The sequence below is a fragment of the Epinephelus fuscoguttatus genome, linkage group LG1, assembly GCF_011397635.1.
Source record: "Epinephelus fuscoguttatus linkage group LG1, E.fuscoguttatus.final_Chr_v1".
Lineage (NCBI taxonomy): Eukaryota > Metazoa > Chordata > Actinopteri > Perciformes > Serranidae > Epinephelus > Epinephelus fuscoguttatus.
The window spans coordinates 12,809,004-12,836,375 of NC_064752.1; the positions used below are offsets into that span (position 1 = coordinate 12,809,004).

At 40.0% G+C, this 27,372-nt stretch overlaps 2 protein-coding genes across 5 annotated transcripts; both read left to right on the forward strand.

Annotated features, from left to right (window-relative positions):
• The first annotated feature begins 2,469 nt into the window (after window positions 1-2,469).
• On the forward strand, window positions 2,470-11,849 carry sh2d5 (SH2 domain containing 5). Of its 3 annotated transcripts, none has more exons than XM_049584957.1 (10): window positions 2,474-2,744; window positions 3,212-3,277; window positions 3,365-3,445; window positions 3,525-3,599; window positions 3,707-3,853; window positions 7,723-7,923; window positions 8,025-8,208; window positions 9,363-9,468; window positions 9,568-9,727; window positions 10,139-11,849. In XM_049584957.1, exons 2-10 carry the CDS (start codon window positions 3,227-3,229, stop codon window positions 10,343-10,345), a joined length of 1,212 nt encoding a protein of 403 aa, XP_049440914.1. In that variant the 5' UTR covers window positions 2,474-2,744; window positions 3,212-3,226; the 3' UTR covers window positions 10,346-11,849. The 3 variants fall into 3 exon arrangements, with proteins under 3 accessions (XP_049440924.1, XP_049440914.1, XP_049440905.1); XM_049584948.1 differs by having other exon boundaries at window positions 2,475-2,744; window positions 3,191-3,277; XM_049584967.1 differs by lacking the exon at window positions 10,139-11,849 and having other exon boundaries at window positions 2,470-2,744; window positions 3,191-3,277; window positions 8,025-8,257; window positions 9,568-9,709.
• Window positions 11,850-13,498: 1,649 nt separating this feature from the next.
• kif17 (kinesin family member 17) lies at window positions 13,499-25,247 on the forward strand. 2 transcript variants are annotated; one of them, XM_049577621.1, is made up of 14 exons: window positions 13,499-14,364; window positions 14,634-14,780; window positions 14,957-15,058; window positions 15,344-15,533; window positions 16,715-17,167; window positions 19,171-19,265; window positions 19,368-19,569; window positions 19,745-19,848; window positions 20,486-20,592; window positions 22,050-22,278; window positions 22,484-22,742; window positions 22,880-22,941; window positions 23,032-23,152; window positions 24,603-25,247. In XM_049577621.1, exons 1-14 carry the CDS (start codon window positions 14,059-14,061, stop codon window positions 24,791-24,793), a joined length of 2,568 nt encoding a protein of 855 aa, XP_049433578.1. In that variant the 5' UTR covers window positions 13,499-14,058; the 3' UTR covers window positions 24,794-25,247. The 2 variants fall into 2 exon arrangements, 1 of the variants encoding a protein (XP_049433578.1); XR_007449461.1 differs by lacking the exon at window positions 24,603-25,247 and having other exon boundaries at window positions 22,484-22,790; window positions 23,032-23,049.
• The last annotated feature ends 2,125 nt before the right edge of the window (window positions 25,248-27,372 follow it).

The following is a 27,372-nucleotide window of genomic DNA, read 5'->3' on the forward strand; positions in this document are numbered from 1 at the left end:
TATCAAGGCCACCAGGCTCCACTGACAACAACAGTAATGTAACTAAGCAGAACACTGCAGGTGCTCGTCTACCACAGCCTTGATTGGTTAGTGTGTGAGCAGAGCAAATATTCACATATAGAGTCAGCCTAAATTGATATTGATTTTCTCAGGTGGCTAAAATAAGTTTTGCTGCGGCCCTGTCCACAGCTGTACATGCTTAGCTTCTGTGCCAACAGATTTGATCTATCTAAGATGCTCACAAAGCAACACAGTACATAAAACAAGCAGAGCAGAAACATCAGATCAGTCAGACCACAGTGTTTAACTATATACTGCTACATGTTACACTTCAGGCTGAAATGACAACAACGTTTGCTAATTTTTCACAACAAGTGCCAGCTGTCTGCCCCGAGGTGATTGTTGTTGTTAGCCCAACATCAGCGTGACTTGGTCTATACACTGCAAAACATACCAACAACAAACACAAAAGGACTCATTTACAATGTTTATGTTTCAGACAATCTATGTAGTATAATTGTGGCATCACAGATTCACAGAAATCTTGATGGCTCGTCTTAAGGCATAGTTTCTGAATACAAACTGTGAGCGTTTCTCTTTGGACTGAGCGATTGAAACTCTCACAGTTTTTATAAAGTAGAAGAAGAAGAAGATATATTTTATTAATCCCTGAAGTGAAATTTTTTCACTCTGTTGTCATGCACACACAGGCCTGAAATACACACATGCATAAACAGGACCTATGCGTGCATTGAATGGAGAGATGTCAGAGCAGGGGGCTTAAACAGTGCCCCCCACAAGTGAGGTGAACGGGCACCTCTCCAGCTACCAGTCCACACTCCATATTTGATCCATACGGGGGCACGAGCCTGTGATCCTCTGGTTGCACACCAAGTCCCTATGGGCTGAGCTACTGCCGCCCCTATATCTGCTTTATTTTTTTAAAAAGACATGGAAATCTGACTTTTCTCTATATGGGACCTTTAATGTCTTACTGTTTTCTTTTTATTCTTTTCTGCCTCATTAATGGGGATCATGAGATGATGGGGGTCCCCCTGAGGTTTATTTGGTGACCCTTTGGATGGGGCCCCAAAGTAAGAAGCATTGGATTGAACTACTGACCTGTATCTAAAGTAGTAAACTAGCTTTGTGTCGACCAGCTGCAACAATAAAATGCCGCTCACGCACTGATGCATCATTAAGTATCAGTCACAGGTTTCTGTGGAAGAAGCACTTTCCCTTTTGGTACTGTCAGTATATTTGGACGACAACCTTTATGTAGTATTTTAGAAGCAGAACTTCTACTTTTAAGACTGTTCAGTCCATACAGTTATTTTAAACAAAGATAGTAACACCATTTGAAATTTTTGAAAAACAAACTATATACATGTGGGTATTGATTAAACTGCATTAAAGAATTTTTTTAAGGCTTTACAAATTTCTTTTGTTTTCATTGCTTTACCATTTTTCAGTCCATGTATTGTTTTAATATAATGTCTGATTTATATTTTCAGTTGCTGTGGCAATGTGGTTTAAAAAAAATAAATAAATTTTCCACATAAAATATATTTGTGCAAAATACACCGTTTTTTGCAATCAATATCATTATTATCTATCTATCTATCTATATATATATATATATATATATATATATATATACACACACACACACACACACACACACATACATATATTTCTTTGAGCTAAATAAATAAATGCAGAACTTTTAAGTTTTACATTGTTGTTTTTTTGTCATTGTTTTTTGTGTGGCATCATTTTAGTCCATTTGCATTTGTGAAAAAAATAAAAATAAAAAATTCCATATAAAATAAAGACGACCAAAATATATCGTTTTAGTTTTACTTTTACAAGTTTTTAAATATTTATAATCATATAATGTCAGATTTATACTTTTATGTGTTGTGTTTGTGGCATCGTTTTAGTCCATTTCCATTTGTGAAAAAAATTAAAAATTAAATTTTCCACATAAAATAAAATGGTTCAAAATACACCGTTTTTGCAATCAATATCATTGTTATCATAAAAAGTATGTCTCTTTAATCTAAATAAATAAATGCAGAACTTTTGAGTTTTTACATTGTTTTGTTTTTTTGTGTGACATCGTTTTAGTCCATTTGCATTTGTGAAGAAAAAAAAAATTCCATATAAAATAAAGACGTCCAAAATATATCGTTTTAGTTTCACTTTTAAGTTTTTACACAAGTTTTTAAATATTTATAATAATATAATGTCAGATTTATATTTTTATGTGCTGATTGTGTGGCATCGTTTTAGTTCATTTGCATTTGTGAAAATTACATTTTCCATGTACAATAAGGATGTCCAAAATAAACTTCCATAAATAAACTTTTACTGTAAACATTGCTGTATGTAGTGCTTTCACTGGCCGCGTGACGTCACCGGGGTGAATTGCGCAACCAGCAGGAATGTGTGGAGCAGGAAAAAAAAAGTGTGGAGAGGGTGGAGTGATTCAACGCTTTATCTTCCGCTGACTTTCACATGTCAAAGGCAGACGTGTTCACATACCCCCTCACCTCCTCCTCCTCCTCCCCCGCTTTCTTCCCCTCGAGCCCCGCCTCGGGCACCAGCAGCACACCTGGAGCCCGGAGCGGCCGCAGCAGGTAAAGGTGAGGAGGTCGGTGTGGACTACGGCGTGTGGAGAGGACGCAGACTGAGCGGAGGAGGTGGTGTCGGTGCTGGTGGAGGCTCTCCGGCTGTGTAAGGTGAGTGTCTGGGATTTCAGGGTGAGACGCTCCGGTGTACCGTCGGTCTACACGAGCCAGAAACTGCTCAAAAGTCAAGTCCATTGAAGTTTGTCATTTTGGATTTGGTCGGGAAGGAGGCAGTAAACAGAAATCAAAACTTTACCGTGTGTTAACCGCGACTCTGACGCATTTACGGCGCTGGAAAGAAAACGGATAAAATGGAGCAATAAGCAGCAAACAGCACAAAGTCCAAGAAAGCATATGTAAAAAATCACAGGTAACAGTTTTAAGTCATGTTCCTGGCTTCCTGTAGTCGACTACACGGTGTCAAACTTTTACTATATTGTAAACTTTATTTAAACTTCCTGCAGCACCACTGTTGCCATCATTTAAAGGTCGAGTTTCCTTCATGTGTGCATGCATGTGTTGACAGCTGTAAAAATGAGTTTTGTTCTTATTTTCAGGGTCATTGTCTGGTTTCACAGAGATAAACAGGCAGCATGGGTGAGGCACCGGTCACAGAGGATGGCTCAGTGACTCGATCAGCAGAGGTAACTCCAGAATTGTAATATTATATTTCTATTTATTTATTTGTGTCTTGGTGTTTTGCCTATGAGCTTGTGTCTTTGCTGTCAAAGTATGTGGGGTCATTTCCTGTGGACGACCGCTGTTTGGATGACCAGATAGAGCAGCTGCACACTGAGCTGAAGTCCCTCAGAGTAAGTCTTAATCATCAGTGTCCCAAAAAGCATCAACTTTAATTCAGAATATAATATCTAACCTGTCTGTTGTCTTCAGGCATGCAAAAGAAGGAGGTCCGTGTCTCTAAAATTCTCCATCAAAGGAGTGAAAATGTACAATGAGGATGAAACGGTGAGTATGACAACATGATGCACACACAGTCAGCTGATGAGTGTGTTAACCTCAAAACATTAGAGGTTAAAGATGTGGTGTGTGTGTGTCACCCTGACTGTCTGCAGACACTCCTGATGGCTCACGCTCTGCGGAGAGTTTCTCTGTCCACAGCCCGACCCGTCGATGCCCAGTTCGCCTTTGTCTCCCACAACCCAGGCAGCACTGACGCTCAGCTGTACTGCCACGTCTTTAAAGCAAGGCATGCCAGAGCGGTAAGAAATTTATTTCAACAAAAGTGCTTCTTAAGAGTTGTGTCTGCTGTTATGTGGAGAGAAAGTTACAGCTCTGAGTCCAACTTTAATTAAATTGTACTTTTTTAGGGCAAATATGAAACACAGCTCTTAAATTTCTGGGACTTTGACATTATGGACTCATAAAAAGTGTATTTTAAAAAGACTTACGGATCAGTATGTGAGAATGGGCTGACTTGGGCAGCTTTTATTTCACACTCTATACTTGATCTGTGCAGGGTCCTGAAATCAGCGACCCTCCAGTTCCCAAGCCAAGTCCCCACAGACTGCCCCCTGACAATTTAAACTTCATAGACTTGTGGTTAAAACCAACCTTGTTGCAAATAACACGTCATCTGCACGTAACCCTGATGGCATTCAGTTCTCCTGACTCGACCCTTCTGAAGAGTCTGAAGTGAGACTTGCTCCAAAATGGAGAGAAAAGGATTACTATATCCAGGGTTCCTACGCAAGTATGGAAAAGTATGGAAATAAATTTGATCAATTTCCAGGTATTAAAAAGTATGGAAAATGAAAAATTAAGTATGGAAAAATATTTATGTTTCCAGACTATTACCACTGTTATAAAATACTGTTTTCTAAAATAGAAAATTAGGTATTTCCAAAAATAATTTACTCAATCTGGATCGTGTTTATGCCGGGCCAAGCACAGTTTGTGTGAGAGCAAACGTCTCCTTTTACCTGACTGACAAGTGGTATGTCCAGTCCGCTGCCCCATGACCCTCCTCCAGCCCCCGAGGTATCAAGTTTCACTCCAACACTGCACCTTCGACAAGAAGACGAGTTTCACGTGGTTCACAATGGGTAGATGCAAGTTTTTGGGTGGATGGCTTGACAATACCATATATAAATACTGGTTGGCCAAGGATGCCCAATTCACACACAGAGCTAGATGCAAGCTTTGTGTGAAATCGTTTGACATCGCCAACATGGGGGAGAAGGTGATTCTGAGCCACATGTAAGGAAAAAACACCGACATCTCGTTACTGCATCGCTTGCACCCAGAGTCCCAACCTTTTTGCCTCAGCTCAGACATTGAACTTACCTGAGTTTTTATTTGCATGCCATTATGGTGCTTGGCTACAATCGCCTATTAAGAATAATTAAATATGATGTGAAATATGATACACTGATATATTTACTCAGATGTCGCATATTCTCTGAAAAAAAATGTAAAAAAATGTAAAGACACAATTAGCCGCAAATTTCCATTGGGCGGGGTGATGGACGCGACACAAAGGAAGTGAAATATGCGAATTAAGTAGTGCAAATGAAGCAAGTAGCATGATTTTGCCTGATAGGCTTATTCGCGAGAGTTGAAAAATCTGAACTAAGGCGACCAATTCGTGCCTCGATAGCCAATCAGCTTTGAGATCATCCAGGAACATATGATGCCAGTGGAAGTTCATTCATTCATTCAGAGATTTCACACGCGTATGAAGTGAGAAAGTACAAAATATTCCAGCTGTCAAAGTCGCGCAGGTAATGCATCACGAAAATTCACATTCGTGTTTGGTGTGAACAAAACATTAGACATTTCTGATCAATATCTGCTGCCTGATTTAGCCAGGAAGCACTTTGACAGTGTAGTTTAAACTGTACCAATGACTTGGCAAAAAAAAGAAAAAGAAAATACAGCTATGTCACTTACTTACAGGAATAGTTCTGATCTTTTGAAGTGAGGTTGTTTGTGGGAGTTCTCCGTAGTCAGTGTATTATACACAGCCGAAGTTGGTCGGCACGCCCCTAATTTGTAGAAGCAGGCAGGAGTACTGCCACAGTATTTTAGCCACCTAAAAATATGAATAGAGAACGTAAAGGTACGCCATGCCATGTAGAACGGGGGTTTCATTTTGTGTGGTACGCACATTTTGTCCAAAAACAAGATAGTTTACAATATCTGGGTTTGTGAGTGGAAGTAGTGCATTGAGTTCTGTAATCCAACCTCGGGCTGTCAAGTCATATTGATTTGTGTTGTTTATCGTGATTAGTTTGCACAAATACTGTCACTTGACCATCATAGCAGGCACAGATAACACAGCATGATCCCCTCAAGATGGCGCTCTCATCCCAAAAATTGAACACAGCGTGACCGACGTCAGCTTCACATTCTCTGTAACAGTTTGAGTGTGCACTACACTGAGAATATTTTCACCGCTCTACCGTGCTGCAAACAGCCCTTTCTGGCTGGAGATGCCATTACGACTTCTGTTCCCCAGCTATACTCTCGTCAAAGCCACCAGGTTCCACTGGCAAAAATAGTAATTTTAGCTTGCTGAATACAAGAGCTGCTGGTCTACCACTGCTCAATTAGTTAGTTTGTGGCATTGTGTGAATTTGGTAAATCCAAACTCCTCTTTTAATGCCAAAGTCACACAATAACACAGACTAACTAACTGATCGAGGCAGTGGTAGACCAGCAGCAACTGTGTTCAGCTATGTTAAATTACAGTTTTTCCTCAATGGAGTCAGGCTGTGAAGAGAACAAGATGTCTGCTTCAGTTCCCCATTGAAATTGCTGTCTGATGGTGAGGTAAAGCAGTGAAAATCAACTTTCTTAGGTAGCTTAAATATGTTTTGCTGGTGCTCCCATCCACAACAGTACATTGCTTAGCTTGCATGTGGTCACTCCTGCCTTCTACTCCAAACTGGGGAGGTGCTGACTGACATTTACCATATTTAATACACTGACTAGGGCCGTAACGGTACATGTATTTGTGTCGAACCGTGCGGTACGCGTCTTTCGGTTCGGCACGACCCTGTACCGAATTATTGGGTGCAGGATATTATTTTATTTTATTTTGTTTTATTTTAATTCCGTTTTTGCAAGCCAAACCATTTAAAATATCTAGTTCCCCAACGGACATAACTGAGTGACGGACCGAGTCCCGTAAATCTCCGCTTTCACTTTGTGCAGCACATTCTCGCATTTTGACAAGATGGCAAGTGAGCCTGACGAACCTGAAGACCCACCCGCAAACCTTAAGTCCTCCGTTTGGGAACACTTTGGTTTCAGGGTAAAATACGAAGATGGAAATAAACAAGTGGACAAGACAAAAGCAGTGTGCCGACACTGCAGAACAGCGGTCGGGTATGTACTTGGAAACACGTCTAACATGCTAACGCATCTAAAGCGACACCACCCGAATTTGAACGTTAACCGGCACGACTAGAAAAAGCAATCTGGTGCAAACTATGATATCGTCGTTGTTTAAAAAAGAGCGTTTTCCTGACCATCGTGCTAAAGAAATAATCAACGCCATTGGAGTTGAGTAAAATTGTTCAAGCTGCACTTTAGATATAAGCATGTTTTGTTTACTGCACTTTAACAAAGTGGGAAAGCTAAGTAAGTTCCTAGTAAAACTGAATCTGAGCAGGCTTTAAAGCTGACCAGCTGCACTATACTTTTTATTTTAACTGAGTAAAACTGTTAAAGCAGAAATTTATATTTATATTTTTCATTCAAAAAAGTGTTAAAAAAACAGCAGGATTTTATTTTTCACTTTTATATTTCTATTTTCATTCAAACAATATGAAAAAGCAGGATTTTATATATATTTGTTTCATTCAAAAATTGTGTAAAAAGAGTTAACTGCTGTGGTGGTACGTTTTAATAAGGTTACCAATAAGTAAAAGATATTTAATAGTTGTCTATTTTTTTCATTACTGTACCGAAAAAAAACGAACCGTGACTTGTGTACCGAGGTACGTACCGAACCGTGATTTTTGTGTACCGTTACACCCCTAACACTGACTATGGATAAGTGCCTCATACAGCCCCACTTCAAAAGACCCAAACAATACCAACAATACTGCTTTCTCTCCTGTAGGCGCAGTTCCTGAACCTGCTGCTTTGCCGCTGTTTTCAGCTGTATTACTTGGAGAAGCACCCAGACGAGACGCAGGAAGACTCTGCTGGCTCAACGCCTCGTCGTAACCCCTCCCTACTTAACCACGGCTTCCCTCTCAGTGTTAGCGCCCTGGTGTCTTTCAGAAGAGCCCCATTTCGAGGGTTGTTGCCAGGGACTAAGGTTTGGACTTAAATGTCTTCTGGTATTAACTTGCTGAGTATGATTTTAATAACTCAACCCCAGTATTACCCATAATTTTATTTTCCCCCTTCCATCTACAGAAGAGTAAAAAGTCTTCCGATGACCCGCAGAGCAGCCAAGATGAAGTCTTCCCCACCTCCTCCCCCTCTCTGGTTCGCAAGAAAGCCATCCGCAATAAAGTGCTGCGCTCTGGGGCGTACCGCTCCTTCACTTTCACACCACTCAAACAGCGTAACGTTCAGGAGCGACTGAATGCGTCACAAGGTGGGCCAGGTGTTCACAGAGCGCTTTCAAGAGTCAAAGAGTTGATTAGGTAAAGCAAACCCCTCAGTGTTTAGGTGACGGGCAGCCACTCACTGTCTTGTTGTGGTGTCAGAAGGTATATTTTGGAGTTCGGATCACTCAATAAGGTGATGGATAATGGTCTCGTCACACGTGGGTCATACTGGACGCACATTTTCTTAAAGCTTCTCACTGTTGAGCCTCTTACACTGATGGTAATTTGACTCTAAAGCCCAGTTCAGACCAAAGATTCGTGACGAGACAAAACCATTGTAGAACCTTGCAGAGAGAAGTTGCAGCAGTGTGAACTGGCCGTCTGAGCTGGACTCAAGTAGGCTGACGGTGTCACCTGCAACTCAGCTGGTCAAATTGCCAGCGGCTGGTTTTAGAGCATGAAGCACATCACCTCTTTCAGCAGCCAATCGGCTTGTAGTCCGCTGGTCAAGTCAAAATGACCACAGACGGCGGGGTTGCTTGCTGCAGCAAGTACTCCATCCCTGCTGAGCCTTCTGTTTCCGTCCTCACGGTGTGCCAGTGTTGGACAGCGGGTCGCTGTGTTTGACTGATTATTTGGCACTGGTTATGTATATTATTGTTGCGTATTATCATGAATACAGTCCATATGATGTTGTTTTTTTTTTTTTGTCTTTCGCCGTTCATCACTACAACAAATGCAACTGTAGTCGTTATCTCACTATCACTATCCTCATTCATATTTTAAGAAACTTGAATTTATATTCAGCCACAAAATCAGCCTGAAAAGCTGGAAATCAGAATGGAAGTACAGAGAGTTGTTGCAAAGAGATGATACACCATCTCATCTAGTTGCATTGGTGTGAACTCGCAGGTTTGAAGAATGTCGCAGAACATCACACTGCAAGTAGTTGCCTGTTTCAACGTGTCTCATTGCGAATCTTTGGTCTGACCTTGGCTTTAGCTGTAACATGTTGAAACACCAGTTTTGTTTTTATGGGTTATTTTATCACCACTTGCTCTGTTTGGTTCGGTCTTGTTACATTTTAAACCAAGCATTTCCTTCACAGAGTTGAGAGTACACTGAATGTTTCCCCACGCAAACGCCCTTCACTTGTTATGTAAACATCTCCTAATTCACAATGATTTCCCTTCTGAATCAGGAAAGGACCAAGACAAGAAGCAAGTGAAGAGATCCCGTACTCCCAGTTTGGCAGAAACAGAAGAAGCACTGGCTCAAGCAGTGTGGTGTTGGGCTGGTGTCGCAACGTGAGTGTCACTCATGCATTTAGTGTCAGTGTCTTCACGAGCCCATATTTTTTCTTGAGTTCGTCAAAGGTTTTCTAAGACGTGTATCTTGTATTTCAGTGACAGCAGCTACTCCCTGCTTGCAGACGATGTTCTGGGATCGTATCTTCTGTGCCCACATCCTAAAAAACCCAAATGTGGCTCTCTCATTGTTCGCTTCCCCTCAGGCCTGGTCACCCACCTCATAGAAAACACCCGTAAAGGGAAATTCCTGCTGGAGGTATTTGTTTTATCAATGTTCAGTCTTAATTATACATAATTATCAGTCGACAGTGAGTCTGCCAGGATAATACTTGCATGGAGTTGAAGTGGAAACAAAATCTTCAGATGTAGACTGAACTACTCCCCAGACGTGGGGAGTGGTTGGTGTAAGGCTGTTGGAAAGTTTAAATGGTCTTAAATTTAAAATTTTTGTGCTAAAATATAAGTATTTGGACTTATTTATTGTGCAAAACCCCATAAACTTAGCACTGAGACAACCATAATAATTCCACTGAAACCAAGAATAATTAAATTATTGTTGCATTTTCTTGGAAATGTTTTGGCAAACTGATAATTCTGTGTAACCCTGGCTTTGACTTCTGATTTTACAGTAATTTTTTCCTGTTTCTTTGGTTTATCTTTGTGGCAGAAATGCAAGACAGAGTTCAGCTCCATCGCAGAGCTGATTGAATTCTACACAGAAATCCAGGGTGAGCTGCCGTGTCTGCTGAGCTCTGCCCGCGTAAACCACTGTTACGAGTGGGAGGAAAATACTGGCAAACAGGAGGCTGTGAAACCACACAAGAGCCTGAGCAAAGCCAAACTTAAAAGTACCCACAGACAGAACTGGGTTTAACCCTGGAGACTGGAACTTGTGGATTGCCAACCTCAGAATAAGTGACGCCTTTTCTTACTTTGCACATATGTATATTAACTTTAAATCACTTTGGTGTTTTTGGGAGGATCCACAAACTGTAACACACTGCACCTAATAACAGTGTTGTCACTTAATGTTTATAGTAGACAAGCCATTTCATCAAAGGGTACTTTTTTGGTTTATATTTTAAAGGTGTAATATTTTGTACTTGCTGCTTTCTGGTTTTCAATATAATATTTTTAAAGAATATTTTTATTTGTGCCTATAAGGCATCAGAGTTTATATGTGTTTTTAAGACATGAAACAAATTGAAACTGTGGAGTGGAATATATCGCACACAGAGTTGGCAAAGCCATACTTTTTTTTCTTGCATTGCAAAGATGCTGCACAAATATATTTGATCAAATTTTATTGAATTTTAATCCTGCTTACATGTTAGTCTTTATGTGTTTTGACATTAGACCGATGATGTGTGCTGATATAAAAACATGACACCAATATTTTCTTTTTCTTAACACCTCAGTGTATTAGTGCACTTATCATGGCCACTGAAAGGGGACATGTTCATGTTTTCTGTGTTTTAAAGTTTGTATGCAGTCAAAGTTAACTGGTGATTTTAACTGCTAATGTTTGTAAGCAGTTTAATATACTTTGCACACTGATTTTCAACAGTGGTTTAAAGCTAGGTCTTCGTCATATGATTGTGAGGTTGTTTTCTGGTTCAAGAGGCTGTATACAATGTAAGTAACTAATTTGTGTACCTTTCATGTACCATCCTTTCAACATTAGGCCAACAGACAATTTTCATATTGCTCACTTCTGTTTGAGATTAAACGACAGGTGTTCTCTATTTTCAACCCTGAAAAATATGTTTTACGTTATTTCTGACTCTGCATGGCACAACCACACCTGCAGCTTTGGTATTGGAAAAAGATGCTACCGGCTGCTGTGAATTAATAGGCAACTTATACTGTACACAGCTTCTAAATCTCAGGGCAGAACTTCACATGGGATTGCTTGATGGGTGAATAGGGTCACAGGAGATTTCTACACTGATACTTAGTGGCGAATTTGTTGGTTACACCCAGCTTCAGCTCAGTGTTTGTTTTTCAAGAGGTGTTGATTTACCTTTATGATTTTTATGGAGGCCTCAGTTTGTGGTGCTGTTGAATTTGTATTGCTACATTGTTTGTCTTTTTTTCCACTTTTAAGTCAATATCACGCTGGATAACACCTCTTTGCAATACTGTTAAGCAGAACCAAAAACTATATCCTCCAAAATAATCCTAAAGTTAAATGAACACATCACTAAAACCGTTTCAATAAAACCTGAACATTATGACGTTCATTAATGTAGAAATTACTGTAGGACTGTTGTTCTGAGACTGCATTAGTTTTAGCTAAGTGTACCTAATAAACTGGTATCTGAGGGTATTTGTTGAATACATTTTTTAAAAAAAACATTAAATAAGTTTGAAATATATTAACATTATAATTTCTTGTAATGGGTTAATGATGTTGTATAGTTTAACATTTATTCCACTGTGCAGGCAATAAAACCCCATCATCCAGTGTGTAATTTAACACTTGCTGTGACTTTGGCTTCCCAGCATTGAGTTTAAATGAAAATAAACTAGAATGAAATATGCTGTTTTATAGAGTCTGTCTTTGAAAAAGTAATCTTTACAATCAGAGATCACATAAGAATGGATTAAGATTTATCTCAATGTCCAAAATTTGTTCCATTGTTGATAGCCATGAAATAGCCTAAGTTAGATATTGATATTAATATTTTTGTACTTGAGTAAGATTTTGAATGTAGGACTTTTACTTGAAACAGTGTACTTCTACACTGTAATGCTATTACTTTTACGTAGGCATAAAATATTGAAAATATCTGCTAGCCTATATCAAGATTTGGATTTAAAAAATTGACTCACATGAAGTTTAGCTCCCTAGATAAAAAGATGGAAGGGAGAGGTAATGCTGAGGTAAAGTTGGATGGAGACACATAAATGTCATTGATGAAGGAACTATAGTCTTTCAAAAAAAAAAAAAAAAAAAGTAAAAAGAAACATTTTCTACAAAACATGATTTTACAGAGCCAAGTCTGAAAAGTGTTTTTTTTTTCATGTGTGTACAAGTTATGGCTACAGTTAGGCCAGAGTTAATTATCTTGTGTGCTTAAGACAATTTACTATGAATTATATGCATCACTAACAACTTACACCGTAGTGTAGACTGCATAGATATTGTTATGTAGAGATATCTTGTATAATTGCCTTTACCATTAGCTAAAGATAAAAATTACATTTATATTTAAAATATAATTTTTTCTTGCCATGAGCCTGCTAAATCTTGTTCCATTTTTATGTGGTCTCTGATTGTAAAGATTAATTTTCAATGTCCAGAATTTGTTCTACTATTGATAGCTTAGATTTTGATGCTAATATTTTTGTACTTTTACTTGTAAGAGTATTTCCACACTGTGATATTACTGCTTTTACTTAAGCATAAAATATGTGTAGCTACATCTTTCACCACTGAAGATATCTAGGCAAGATTTGGATGAAAAAAATTACTCACCTCAAGTTAGCTTAAGTTAGCTGGAAGGATAGAAGGAAGAAGTTGAAAGGAGACACCTTAAAACGTTATTCATGAAGGAACTGTAGTCTTGCAAAGAAACAAAGACAGAAATATTTTGGAAAAAACAAAACAAAACATGATTTTAAGGACCTCCCCAGTCCCAAAAAGTAGTAATGTTAACTTATTTCTTTCTTGCGTGTACAAGTTAGGGGAACAAGTAAGGCTAACGTTAATTATCTTGTGTGCAAATGATTATTTGCTGTGGATTAATATGCACATTTAAGATTTCTACAGTAGTGTGGACTGTGTAGTTGTTATGTAGAGAGATTTCCATTAACTGCTTTTACTGTTAACCTGCAAACTGGGCCGCGCTCCGTTCTCCACAAAATGGCCACGGGGCTGGGGCCTATGTTCCTCAACGGTAGTTTATGGGGGGGTTTACCAGTTACCTAATGGCAGACATTCCCGCTAGATAGCAGACATGGCCACATGTAAAACACATAAAGTCAACAGCAAGGGCCGCTAACGTTACTTTCAAGAGGCATGAAAAATTTGTGGGGTTTTTTCCCTTGTGTGTTATGGAAACAAGTTAGGCTAACGTTTATTTTCTTGTGTGCATACGATAATTTACTATGAACGAATATGCATTACTAACGATGTCTTCGGTGGTGTAGACTGTGTAGTTATTATTATGTTGGGATATTTTCTTACTGCCCTTACCTGTAGCCTGTTAACTGGACCTCACTCCGTCCTCACCAAAATGGCCGCCGCTCTGGGTCCGCTCTGTTCCTCTGCGGTAGTTTATGGTTGCTTAGCAACTTCAGAACGCCATGGGAAGAAGAAGAGCAGAATGGCTGGGGACCTGTAAAGATACCTGACAAGGACACCGTGTCTGGAAACATTTCCGTCTCAACCTGTTGTTAATTAAGACTTAATTTAAATATTGTAGCAGCTGGTGTTTGATTCTCTCTGCTCGTCAGCTTTACTCAGTGGATTTTAACCGGGATTTGAACTGTTGGTTAGCTGTTAGTCGGCAGAGCTGGTCATCTAATTATCCAGGCTAACGCTCATTAGGATCCTGCTGCAGCTCAGCTGTTCAGACATGTATGTATAAGTCATTTTCCTTGCTTTTATCTGTTATTTATTGCACACACCACCTGCTGTGGAGTGAATGTGGAGACATGGGGTCAGAGTCAGTGAAGGTGGTGGTCAGGTGCAGGCCCCTGAATGACAGGGAGAAGGCTCTGAGCTCTAACATGGTGCTGTCCATGGACCTGCACCGCTGCCAGTGCTTCATAGAGAAGCCCGGGGCGGTGGATGAGCCACCCAAACAGTTCACCTTTGATGGGACCTACTTCATTGATCAGACCACTGAGCAGATGTACAACGAGATCGCCTATCCTCTGGTTGAGGTAAGCTCCAGGAAACACTCTTGATTCTGTTTGTTTTCAGTGCCATTAGACAGCAACAGTCTTCACATCCAGGCATTATAGAAGTAGCATGCTGGTCACTGGACACCTCCAGTTCAACAGGCTATATCTTATTGCTAATGACTGCAGACCTCATTATTTACTCAAGAGTCTGCTGTCAGTCACTTACAAGGGTCAGCAGGGAGTTGGTCCTTTTAAAGAAGCCTCACACAGAAGCTCTTTCATGCCACATATATTTTTATTTTTTACAGGGTGTCACTGAGGGATACAATGGCACAATCTTTGCCTACGGACAGACTGGAAGTGGGAAGTCTTTCACCATGCAGGGAGTATCAGATCCTGCAGCCCAGAGGGGGGTCATCCCACGTGCCTTTGAGCATATCTTTGAGAGTATTCAGGTAGGTTTGGCAACTGTTGTTAATTGTGCAACATATTTCCCCATTCCAGTGTGTAGTCATCATTTATTTTGTCTGTCAGGGCAATATGCATACTAGTTTGATTGTTCTGTCCGGGCTTGTCTAAGCTTTGTGTTCTCAGAGAGTAATTCATGTGTTTGTTTTTCTCTGCAAGCTAGTGTGCAGAAAATACAAAATTCCTGGTGAGAGCCTCCTACTTGGAGATTTACAATGAGGAAATCCGAGACCTTTTGGGGACTGACACCAAACAGAGATTGGAGGTAAGTCTCCTGAATCACTGTTGTCTCAATAAACAAATCAGGCCTCACTGTGAAACATTAGAAGCCAAAATGAATATTGTTCTTTGGCGAGTACAGTCATTAGTAAACTTGTTTCTCATACTGTTCTCTGGCAGTCACCGCCAGGCTTATGTTTTGGGCACAATACTGCACAAGTTGCCATGGTGACTTAAAAGCACAGTCGTTCCATGATTCCTTGAAGGTCAAGGTGTTTGCACAAGGTGACAGATTTGTGCGTGTGTGTTTGTGTGGTTGATGAATGCCCAGCTGAAAGAGCATCCAGAGCGTGGGGTGTATGTGCGTGACCTCTCCATGCACACCGTGCACAGCGTGGGGGAGTGCGAAAGAATCATGGAGCAGGGCTGGGGGAACCGGGCGGTGGGCTACACGCTGATGAACAAGGACTCCTCCCGCTCGCACTCCATCTTCACCATCCATTTGGAGATCTGCAACACAGGTGAACGCACACACGCACACACACACACAGAGCGATACAATACCTGTAACATGTTGAAACACAATCTGCTCAGTGTGTGATTGAGCCATTTTATCTGCATAATCATGTGCTTGTAGGAACATGTGATCCTATTACAGCTCATGACGTCACCAGCAGATAAACATTAAAGAACAATTACACTTTCTGATATAGTAAAACTGGATTAAACTAAACAAGCGGGTCATGTTTGCTTCCATTATATTGAGCTCTAAAGAAAGGAATGAAAGCCTCTGTTGTACTATTGCTCTCTTAACTCAGAAAAAAATACTCAGAAAAACAGAAAAAATTACACCGAAAAACAAAAAAATAAAAAAATTACTCCGAAAAAAATTACTCAATAAAACAGATTTTTTTTATTTGTCAAGTGAATGCAATACGCTTCCGTACCAAACTGCTCTTTTTAGATTAAAGTAATTTTTGCACTTAATGTAGAGATCAAGGTCCCAGAGTCTGGAGAACAAGTGGAGAGGCACAGAATCCAAGTTGCTTTAAGTCCTGTGATGATTTGGGGCCCCATGTCATCTGCTGGTGTTGGTCCACTGTGTTTTATCAAGTCTAAAGTCAAAGGAGTCGTCTACCAGGAGATTTTAGAGCACTTCATGCGAGCTTTAGGAAGGAGCTTTAGGAAGAGGAAGATGAGTGACACCAGACCCAACGATACAGACGAGCTGAAGGCTGCCATCAAAGCAACCTGGGGCACCGTAACACCTCAGCAGTGCCACAGACTGATCGCCTCCATGTCACACCGCAGTGATGCAGTAAATTGTGCAATAGGAGCCCCGACCAAGTGTTGAGTGCATAAATGAACATACATTTCAGTATTATAAATCCCTTTTTGCTTGGTCCTATGTAATATTCTGATATTTTGATATACTGGATTTATTATTTTCATGTGCTGTGAGTTGTAATCATCAAAATTAAGACCAAAAGAGGCTTGAAATATTTCACTTTATGTTTAATTAATCTAGAACATATGAAAGTTTTATCTTTTGAATTTAATCAAGGACAATAAAGAACTTTTCCATGATATTGAAATTTTTTGAGTTGCACCTGTATGCTCACAGAAAATCCTGACTAGTATATCTAACAAATTTCAAAGTCGTATTTTCTCTATATTCTCTTTTGTCACTCCACATTCTCAGACGCATGTGGCCAGGATCATCTCCGAGCAGGTAAACTCAACCTTGTTGACCTGGCAGGGAGCGAGCGTCAGTCTAAAACCGGTGCTACAGGTGAGCGCCTCCGCGAGGCCACCAAGATCAACCTCTCCCTCTCAGCCCTGGGTAACGTCATCTCCGCCCTGGTGGACGGACGCTCCAAATACATCCCCTACCGCGACTCCAAGCTGACCAGGCTGCTGCAGGACTCTCTGGGAGGAAACACCCGCACCTTGATGATCGCCTGTCTCTCCCCAGCAGATAATAACTACGAGGAGAGCCTGAGCACGTTGCGCTACGCCAACCGCGCAAAGAGCATCCAGAACAGGCCTCGCATCAATGAGGACCCCAAGGATGCTCTGCTGCGGGAGTATCAGGAAGAGATAAAGAACCTGCGGGCCCTCATCTCAGGACAGCTGGGCACTGCTAACTTTGCATGTAAGTGATTTTGTGAGAAGGTTTTTGATTTAAGAGAAATTATTTTTGTTTGAATGATGCCAGGTGATTTAAAGGAACGGTGTGTAGGATTTAGTGGCATCTAGCCGTAAGGATTGGGATTGAATCCAGCTGAAACTTTTTTCATGTGCAAAGCGTGAACTCCCATTCAAGATTCCATCAATGTTTATTGTTCAGGAGGTTTTTACAGGGAGCCAAATTATCAACAGAGGTATCTTCCTCCTCACAGCGGAGACCATATCAAGCCTGTTTTGGCCTCTCTCCACTGGCTGCTTGTAAAGTTCAGAATTGACTTTAAGACTCCTGTTTGTGTGCAAGGCCCTTAATGGTCTGGCCCCATCCTACATCGCAGACCTTCTAACCCCCTATTCTACGCCCAGGTCCCTCAGGTCAGCTGACTTGGGGCTCTTGGCTGCCCCACGCTCCAGACTTAAGCTCAGGAGTGATCGTGTCTTTGCTGTGTCTGCCCCCAAAGTGTGAAACACTATCCCCTCCCAATCAGATCTGCCCCCACCAGTGACTCTTTTAAGTCCAGGCTCAAAACCTCCCTCTAGTAATTAGCGTTTGAGTCCCCCTGATGTGGTTTTCCTTGATGCATGCCTGTGTGTGTCGTGTCTCTAAATGTGTGAGCTGTGTACCTGACAGTTATGTTGCCTCTCATGTATGTATTTTTGGGATTTAATTCCTTTTGTACAGCACTTTGGTCAACATGAGTTGTTTTTAAATGTGCTTTATAAATAAATTTGAGTTCACTTGATGATTAAAATCAGTAAAAACGCCTATGACAGACATTTTATCACGGTTACACTTGACCAAAGATGCAAACAATGGATTCCATATGACATAACAGTGCTATGCACAATAATAAAGGAAGGGAATGTTATGAGTTTTCAACAGCTGAAACAAAATTACACATTTAACAACCAGGACCACTTAAGATATCTGCAACTACAGGACTTATATGACAAGGCAGTTAAGCACAATGCAAATTTGGATGAAAACGGAATAATTAGAACCATAATTGGAGTTTACAAATCAAAGAAATACAAAATAATATCTACACCATATCAGTGTTTACTAAAGAGAAGAGGAAACACAACACTTAATGTAAAGCTGAAATGGGAAAAAGAACTAGGTGTGAATATTACAGAAGATGAATGGCTGCGTATTTGGAGAACACAACAGTGTTAAACATCCTCTCATACTTGGAGAGAGCACTCTTGGAAGAATATAATTCGATTTTTTTTTTTTAAAGATATTTTTTGGGCATTTTTAGCCTTTATTTGATAGGACAGACAAGCGTGAAAGGGGGAAAGAGAGAGGGAGTGACATGCAGCAAAGGGCCACAGGCTGGATTCGAACCCGGGCCGCTGCGGCAACAGCCTTGTACATGGGGCGCCTGCTCTACCACTAAGCCACCGACGCCCCATAATTAGATTTTTTATTACATCACAAATTAGGAGCAATCACCTGTCTATAGCACAGCCATGTTGGAGAAGACGTGGGGCATTAAAAGTGGATCCTACTCGTGAATTTTGGTTCTGTCCTGAAGTTGTGTAGTTTTAGGTAAATGTTCATGTGGTTATCATTAAATTTTCGGTTATGATACACCTAGATTATGCATGGTGATGCACTTAGGCAATATGGCAGGAGGAACTGTGTTAAGAGAAGACAGATACCTACTGGAAATTTTGTTGGCAGCCTGTTAAAAGGCCGTCATGAAGAGATGGTATAAGGCAGAACCACTAACACAAGATAAATGGCTGGAAATTGTGAAGGAAATATATGAAATGGAACTGTTAACTCACAGGATAAGGACTCAGTTCCCATTTCTGCAAATGCACCCCTCTAAATCCTGCACACTGGACCCTTTAAGTGCAGATATTGAGAAATATTTATTGCATTTCTTTCTTTGTTGAAGGATTTTAATTACCTGTCTCGCTAAAAAAACACTCCTGCTCTTTGTTCTTCTGTTTATCGGGCAGCTCTGCTGGCCGGTCAGCTGTCTGAGGCATCTCCTGCTGTTCCTCCAAGGCCACAGTCCAACACCACAGAAGCAGAGAAGGAGAAGATAAAAGAGGCAACTCCAGGCCGTTCCCAAACCAATATATCACTTCACATCCCTACACGCATTCTGTGAGAACCAGGTGATTTATAGGACTGTATTCTGCTCTCGCCGCAGGAGTACGAAGAGAAGCTGGCCAAGTTACAGGCTGAGTACAATGCAGAGCAGGAGTCCAAAGCAAAGCTGCAGGAGGACATCGCTGCCCTGCGCTCCTCCTATGAGTCCAAGTTGTGTAATCTGGAGAAGGAGCGAACCAGCAGGGGGAGCTCTGTCCCAAAGAATGAGAACAGAAAATCATCTGGCCCCAACAAAGAACCACGTAACTAGTTTATAAATCTGTCTCAGTGTTTACTGCTCTGTCACAAAGCCTAAATCAACACACACTAAGTCTAAACAAAAACTTTACACTTGTTGTATATGATTGTTTATTAAGAGTTCTTGTAATAGTTTCCACCCCCTGTATACTGACATCTTTGGATTGTCTTGATTCCTAGCATCAGTAAGCTCCAGCTGTGTGACAGAGGCTGATGAAGAGGAGCTCTGTCACAACACTGATCTGATGTGCCACAGTACAACTGGAGAAACTTCCCAAACCAAGGTGCTGTTCACTAGCACCCTCTGCCATTAACCACTAATCATTCATATCATGTTATAGTCTAACCCAAACGCCAGAAACAAAGTTGGCGTTGTACGTTTCTGCAAACTACGAATATGTTATTTTTCATATGTAGCAGATATGTTGAAACTTTACATTTCAGTTTTCAATTTCATGAGAGCTGAGAAAGTGCCATGGTTATTGTGTGGTTAGGTGTAGGCACAAAAACCACTTAGTTATGGCTCGGAAAACGTCATGTTTTAGCTCAAAATTACCCAGTTTTGTTGCCACAGCCACAACTGGAAATTTCATGACCTGTCCTTAAAAGATAATAGTGTCTGCTGCCTGGCAACCGTCTCACGCCATCCACCGTCCCCTCCTCCTCCTGATGAGCTTACGTACACGTAATCTGAACCACATCACATCAGAAACGTTGATATGTTAGGTATGAAATATACTAATGTAACCTAAGCGTGGTCTGCAGAAATGCACAATGCCAACATTTCCATTTGGCAACTTTGCTGTATAGTTTCTAAATGAGTTTTCCACTGCTTCAAAGAACAACTGCTTGAAATTATGATCAGCGTGACATGTAGTTATGGATTGTTAGAAACTTATTGGGTGTTATTTCCTTGTGTAGCTGAGCCAGCCTGCTGTAGTCCAGAGAGGTCCAGACAGAGAGGGGCTCATGGACTCACCTGACGTCACCACTGCCGGGCCTCTGGACCAGCAACGTGTCCTGGAAAGGTCTGTGGACACACATTTTGGACACATAACCAACCAACAGCACTGTTCGCAGTTTATGATGGAGGTCTTTCTTCATCATGTTGTTGGCAACAGAAAAACACGATAGAGACATTAGAATAACACAGCAAACAAACGTAAACATGAAAGTGATTGAGTTTGTTGTGATAGCGGACAGTTTACATCAATTATAGAAATATTGAATATTCAATTTGTGGTTTATATAACTGACATTTTTCATTTTTTGTTGAATTAAGTGTAGTATATGTTAGGAATTACACATGACTAATGTTTGTTAAATCAACATTTTTAAGAACAAAAAATCCACATAAGTAACCCAAGGTATACCCATACCCCCCATTACACAAACACTGCTGTACTGGAAGTGGAGGGTCATCATAATGGTCCGATGAGTTCTTGTGAACGTAATGATTAAAGAATTACAGATATAGTATGTTCTGCTTTTGTATATCTATTTATTTATTTGGATCCCCATTTGTCACTACCAAGGTAGCAACTTCTTTCCCTGGGGTCCACACAAGCAAACATTATGTCATAGTGTAAAGTAAATATGTAATTAAAAATCCAAGGCAAAAAGAAACAAAATACAACAAAGAAACAGGAAAACTACAAAACAGTAATAAAAAACAAACAAAACGAAAACAAACAAACCAATAGATTAACCACAAAAAACTACTAATGGCACTAATTACAATAATGACAACAAGTATCCTCACTATATTGAAATGATTGAGCAATTAATGAGCAATTTTTGATACATTTGGGTATTATTGTCGCTGTATACTGCATCAGAGATGAGTTTTTCTGATATTTTTAGGAACCTTTTACATCATTCTATATCTGTATTTTGTATTTTTTTAATTTTTCAATGGTCTAACAATCTTATTCACCTTCTTTTTAGGCTTTTTTTATACATTCAGTGTTTTGGTTGTTTTAACTGAACTTTTCTAATGCTGGATGAGGCTGTTTAGCAGAAAGTGAAGGCTTTGTACGTATAGCTCACCAACTTTATATCTTGAATACTAATTTAAACTTTAAAAATAACAATTTCATTTGGTTTTCTCTCACTTCAAAGAAATTAATGAAATGCTGAGATGAAGGGCTACTGCATATTTTTGTCTAAAAGTTTTCTTACACCCCTTAAAATCAAGAAGGCCTCACAACCTCCTGTAAATCTTTGGTAAGCCCTAGTGGGGGTTGGGACCCACTAGCGAGCAACTTTTAAACATCCCGATCAGTATGATTTCAGTATGTGTCTGTCACAATTTAATCAAATAACACAACAAAAAAGAAAAGGATCTGAATCAGGATGTTACTGCTATGTGTTTCTATTAAAATTGCTGTAGGATGTTACATCATTATCAGGTTTTTACACCCAAATATTGATTCGGCCTCAAAAGCTCAGTATCAGTCCTTCCCATTCATCCATGTCTCCCCAGACTGCAGCAGCTGGAGCAGGAGGTGGTCGGAGGAGAGCAGGCCAGGAACAAAGAGTTACAGCAGAGACAGAGGCAGAGGAAGAACCTCGCTGACCAGAGAAAAGTCCAGCTTATCCGCGCTCTGTCAGATAATGGCGAGGAAAGTGAAAATGTACTGTTGAACGTCTACAACTCAATCCAGGAAGAGGTCCATGCCAAAAGTCAAATGCTGGTTAAGGTCCAGGGCAAGGTGGGTCACAGCGGCTGTGGGACAAATCTAACAGGGTCATGTAGTGGGTTTGGAGCAGTGGTCAACACCTGGGTTCAGGGTGTGCAGGGTACTGAGCATCTAAAAATCTTAAAAGGTTGACACTGAATGATGTTAGATATGTGAAATCAAGTTTGTAGTGTCTAAGCCTTTGGTGTTGAATTATGTGCTCAACCTGCTGTGACAGCTGAAAGCAGCCAAACTGGAGATCCGAGACCTGCAGGCAGAGTTCGCGGTGGAGAGGGATGACTACCTGGCAACGATCCGACGGCTGGAGAGGGAGGGCCAGTTACTGCACAGCCTCCTGGAGCGCATGGTTCCCCTGGTGCGCCGTGACTGCAACTACAGCAACCTGGACCGCTTGAAAAAAGAAGCTGTGTGGGACGAAGACAGCGCCACCTGGAGGCTGCCGGATGTGACGGTGCAGAAAACAACCCTGCCTTCAGGTGCAAAGTGTGAAGAGCGGAGATGGGAGTAAATGCGTGATGTAGCTTGTAAGACTGTAGATGCTAAATGTGTTTTGTGTTTTGTGTTTTGTGTGTCTTTGCCTTAAATATAATTTAGCTTTCTTTATCTCTGATAGCTGTGGCTCCGAAACTTTCAGCCAGCAGAAGTTCAGCCGTAGATACTGGAGAGCCATTCATGGTGTGTTTGTGTTTCTGTTTCATGCATCATATTTTACTCACACACACTGAAAGACTGCCACAGAGCCCAACTCCTGTGTGTTTTTATCAGGTTGAAGAAGACAGGTACAAGGAAATGCTGAACCGTAGTGACAGTGAGAACATCGCCAGCAGCTACTTCAAGTCAAAAAGAGCGAGCCAGCTGCTGGGACGTGAAGCTACAAAGACACACAGTAAGATAAAAATGTATACGTATATATACACCGTTAAGTTCGCTCCAATCCATTCATGCTAAGGTAGATCTGCAGGTTGTCATCATTCTGTGTGCTTCTGGACTTTCATTAGATTCTGAAGTGTCAGTGGAGCAATTCATTCATCAGATCATACAAATTTAAACAATGGTACCAAAGTAATCAGGTTTAGATTGAAGCATGTTTTGAAAAATGATTTAGTACAACCTGTTGTTCTTTGGCTCAGCATTCATGTGCTACGGAAGGCCTGAGAGGCAAGAGAGGAGATAAAAAATCTGGTGATCTATTTTTAAAGTCAGATTTAAATTGTTTTCTCTCTTGTGTTTATGACTTAAGAACAGTTTTTGTTTTGTTTTTGTTTTTTTAAAAAATAAGGTTTTGCTAGGATAATTTCTACTTTTCATCTGTGAAACAGGTAGAATTTTTAATTTGATTGTGGGGGTGTTTGGAAAAAAAATATTGTCAGGATAATATTCATATGTTACTTTTTTATCTATGAAAACATGTGGAAAACAGTTTTTGCAGGTGATGTCTTTCCTTTCTTTTTTATTTTGGTCAGGATTTTTTTAGTGTTTATTGTTGTAATACTCATTTTGGCCACAAGAGGCTGAAGTGCACCACTACGCTATGTTCCACATCTGAATAAAAATATTTTTTTTGTCATTTGTTATTATTTGCTTTACTGATTGTTTTGTTAGTAAAATGTAAAACAAAAATAGTGAAATGTGTTCATCAAAATTTGCCACAGCTTAATATGACAAACTCAAATTACTCATTTTATGGGACCAGCCATTTGAAAAATTCAAAGATATTCAATTTACTATCACGGAAGTCAAAGAGAAGCAAAATAAAGACATTATAGTAATGCTAAAGTACTGAAACAAGTTTTTATATTTGTCTTATGTTTAAAGATAATTGAGAAATTAAAACTCACCTGAAAGAACACAAGAATGCTTTTAGTCCTATTTGGAACATAGGGCAGTGGTGCACTTCAGCCTCTTGTGGCCAAAATGAGTTTTACAACAAAAACTTCAAAGAATTATTCTGACCCCAAAAAAATCCCCTGCCAAAACCTTTTTGGGCTGTTTTTACCTTTTTTTTTTTTTCTTTTTAAACTCAACTTTGACTCTGGCAACAAAAAAAAGATAAATAAACAAGGACAGAAATATTATGCCGGCAAAACCTTTTTTCCACTTGTATTTAAATCATAAACACAGACGGAAGAAAAACAATTTAGTTCCAACTTAGAAAATAGATCACCAGAATTTTTTTCTCATTTGCCTCATAGGGTTTTTATAATATTTACATTTTACCCGAAAATAATGCTGAGACAACTTTTTATAGGAGTCAAGCAATGACAAACCAATTTACATATCAGTGTTTTCCCCTTTCACCCTGGTTTTACCCATCTGATGGAGCTCTTCTCCCACAGCCATCCACTCTCCTCCCCTGGTTAACGGGACGAGCCACCTCACTCTGAGTGGTTCCACTATGAACTCCTCTGTCAGCTCAGACTCCGTCCTGCCACGTCCCTTCCGCCTGGAGTCGTTGGGTGTCCCGGTGTCCAATGGTAAGGTGAAACGCAAAAAAAGCAAATCTCACATCCCTAACGAGGGGATATGAAAGGACTGTTCCCATGCTGTACAATACATAAACACATCCCACTGTCATCTGATTTTGACTTAAAAGCATAGAAATATTTTATTTATGTGCTTTAAGAGATTTCATACACTGTGACTGGTCACATACATTATATATTAAATTATTAAATTTTTAATAACCCTTGATGAACATGAATGTATACAGTAGGCACTTGTTGTGGACATTACGAATCCAGTTTCGTCATGTGTTTTGAATGTTCCTTTTGAAGAAGATGTTACCTGCAGTATGATGCTACCCTTGAATCTTTGCACTGTACCTAAAACCTTGTGATTCGTGCACTGTGAGACTCAAAGTCCAGCTACGGTAATATTTAACCTCTAATGTATTCTGCTGTCGCTCATTGTAAACCACAAACCTGTTCCTCATCTAACATCTAAAATTCCATACTTGGTGCTGAATAGATGAAATAAAATGAATTAATTTATCCACTTTATGTCTAATTTCATTTACTTAAACATGGCAAGTTTAAATGCCTTCTTTGTTATTTTGAGTGTAATGAGAAATAAGATCTGTGACAACATGTCAGACCGGTTTTAAGTGTTGGAGTAAATGGATTACTCCACTGTTACAAATAGGTCAGGGGGGCTGTTGTCAAGACAGCAGTGTAGACAGGCAGTAGACAGTTAGCTCATGTTACTGTGACCTCTGGGGTCAGCATTGTGGATTTTAGTGGGCGAGCCTTATAAAGATAAGAGAGCCCTTAATTTATTATTTAGGCCAATCTGTTTTGCCTTGAAGAGGCTAACCACAGTTTCTACAATTTTGGTCAAAATGACCAAAATGAAACCTTTTGACATCTGTTCTTTCTTCTGGCAAAATTTCCTGGTTTAATCTTGCTCTGTTCAGGAGAAAATAAGGTGCAGAAATCACTGTAACTATAAAATCCAACCAAAACCCAAGGCAGACTGCAGTAAATGTGCTGGTGAAGATTCTCAATCATACAGGTCATGGTAATTCTAAGTGCTATATCAGAGGTTTCCAAAATGTTTGTGTCCAAGGATCACCAACAGGCAAGCCAAAATCTCAAGGCACACCTGTCTGTGCACACTATCTTCCATAACATGTTTTATCACTCTTATCACGACATAAGACAATAAAAATAAGAAAAAATTAGACCGGTAGCGTCCACACAAAGACTGGCATCACAGCACACTGTTTGAGAACCATTGTGTTATATTATAGGCAACTGATAGGTGTGACACACCTGACAGGTGTGTATGTCTCATAGGACATTCACACCAGGTCCAATCTAACCCTAACGACACACAGAATGGCTGGGTTGGTCAATGACTCACATGACCTTAACGACTGAAACTCAGAGCTCTCATGTGACCTAAATAACTGTTAACACTGGGCGTGAATAAAACCATTTGTGCAAGTGAATTACATGTAACGTCAAAGTAAAGACGCGATTAGACGCAAATCCCCACCAGCTGGTGCGATGGATGTGACAATAACATAACATGAATAATGTGTTGCGAAAATTTGCACTGATGTGTACCCAACATGAGGATTCACACCCACGCAGGGTTTGAAGCCTGCGACTCCCCACCAGAAACCTCTTGAAGGTGAGGTGAAATATCTTCAAGATACTCAAGCAAGTCCAGGTGCCTACGATATAGCACTTAAAACGCAGTAAATTTAGATAGGCTACTGTGCTCTGCCTCGGGTTCCCGGAGATTTGTGATTCTTATGGTGAACGTCAAACAAAGGATGATCGACAAAATAATTGATAACGTGACAATGACCATGGCAAAATTAGTGATGAAGATCATCAGGATGTCAAGTTATCTTAATTTATGTCAATTTAACCTGATGAAATGAACATTACAACCGAGTAATACTTGAGGGTTGTCCTAAAATTTTCTCTGTTACAGTTTTTAAAGCAGACACTTATAAGTGAAACAAATATGAATTGAATCTAGGAAGAAATTAAAACAGTTTTCCTCGAACTAAAAAAGGTAAGAAATTAAAGTTATAGTTACTGCACTTTGCCTTTGGATTACCTGTCTAGCTGTTTGAGGTAATACAAATGCAGATTACAGTAACTACAATGTTAGAACAATGTTTACATTTCTGGAATCATAGATCACTTTATTGATCACGGTTTTAAGGCATAAGAATTACTTTATGAATATCTATTTAAGCGTGTTCCCATTTTTCTGCTTAACCCACATTTTGAAGCCATTTTATCCATTTCAGTGTTGGCATAGTTATTGCAGTTAATCTAGAAAACTTCTTTTAATGCCAGTATAAAGTTTGCATTTTTATTTAAGTAATGAATAAATGAAAACAATTCTATGACGGAGTCTGTTTCTGTACTGTAGGGGTTACAGCAGCTATACACAAAACGCAAACATTGTAGTTGCATTTGTATCTTTACTGATGAACTCAATCCTTTCTACAGCTCTCCTTTCTGTAGTAGTATCATATTTCTAAATTTGGCCATGGCCTGATTTCTTCCTCCATTGTTTAATATTACTTGACTGGCAGAGAGCCGTGTCAGTTTCAAAATTCGACACCCTTTCTTTGCCTGTGTG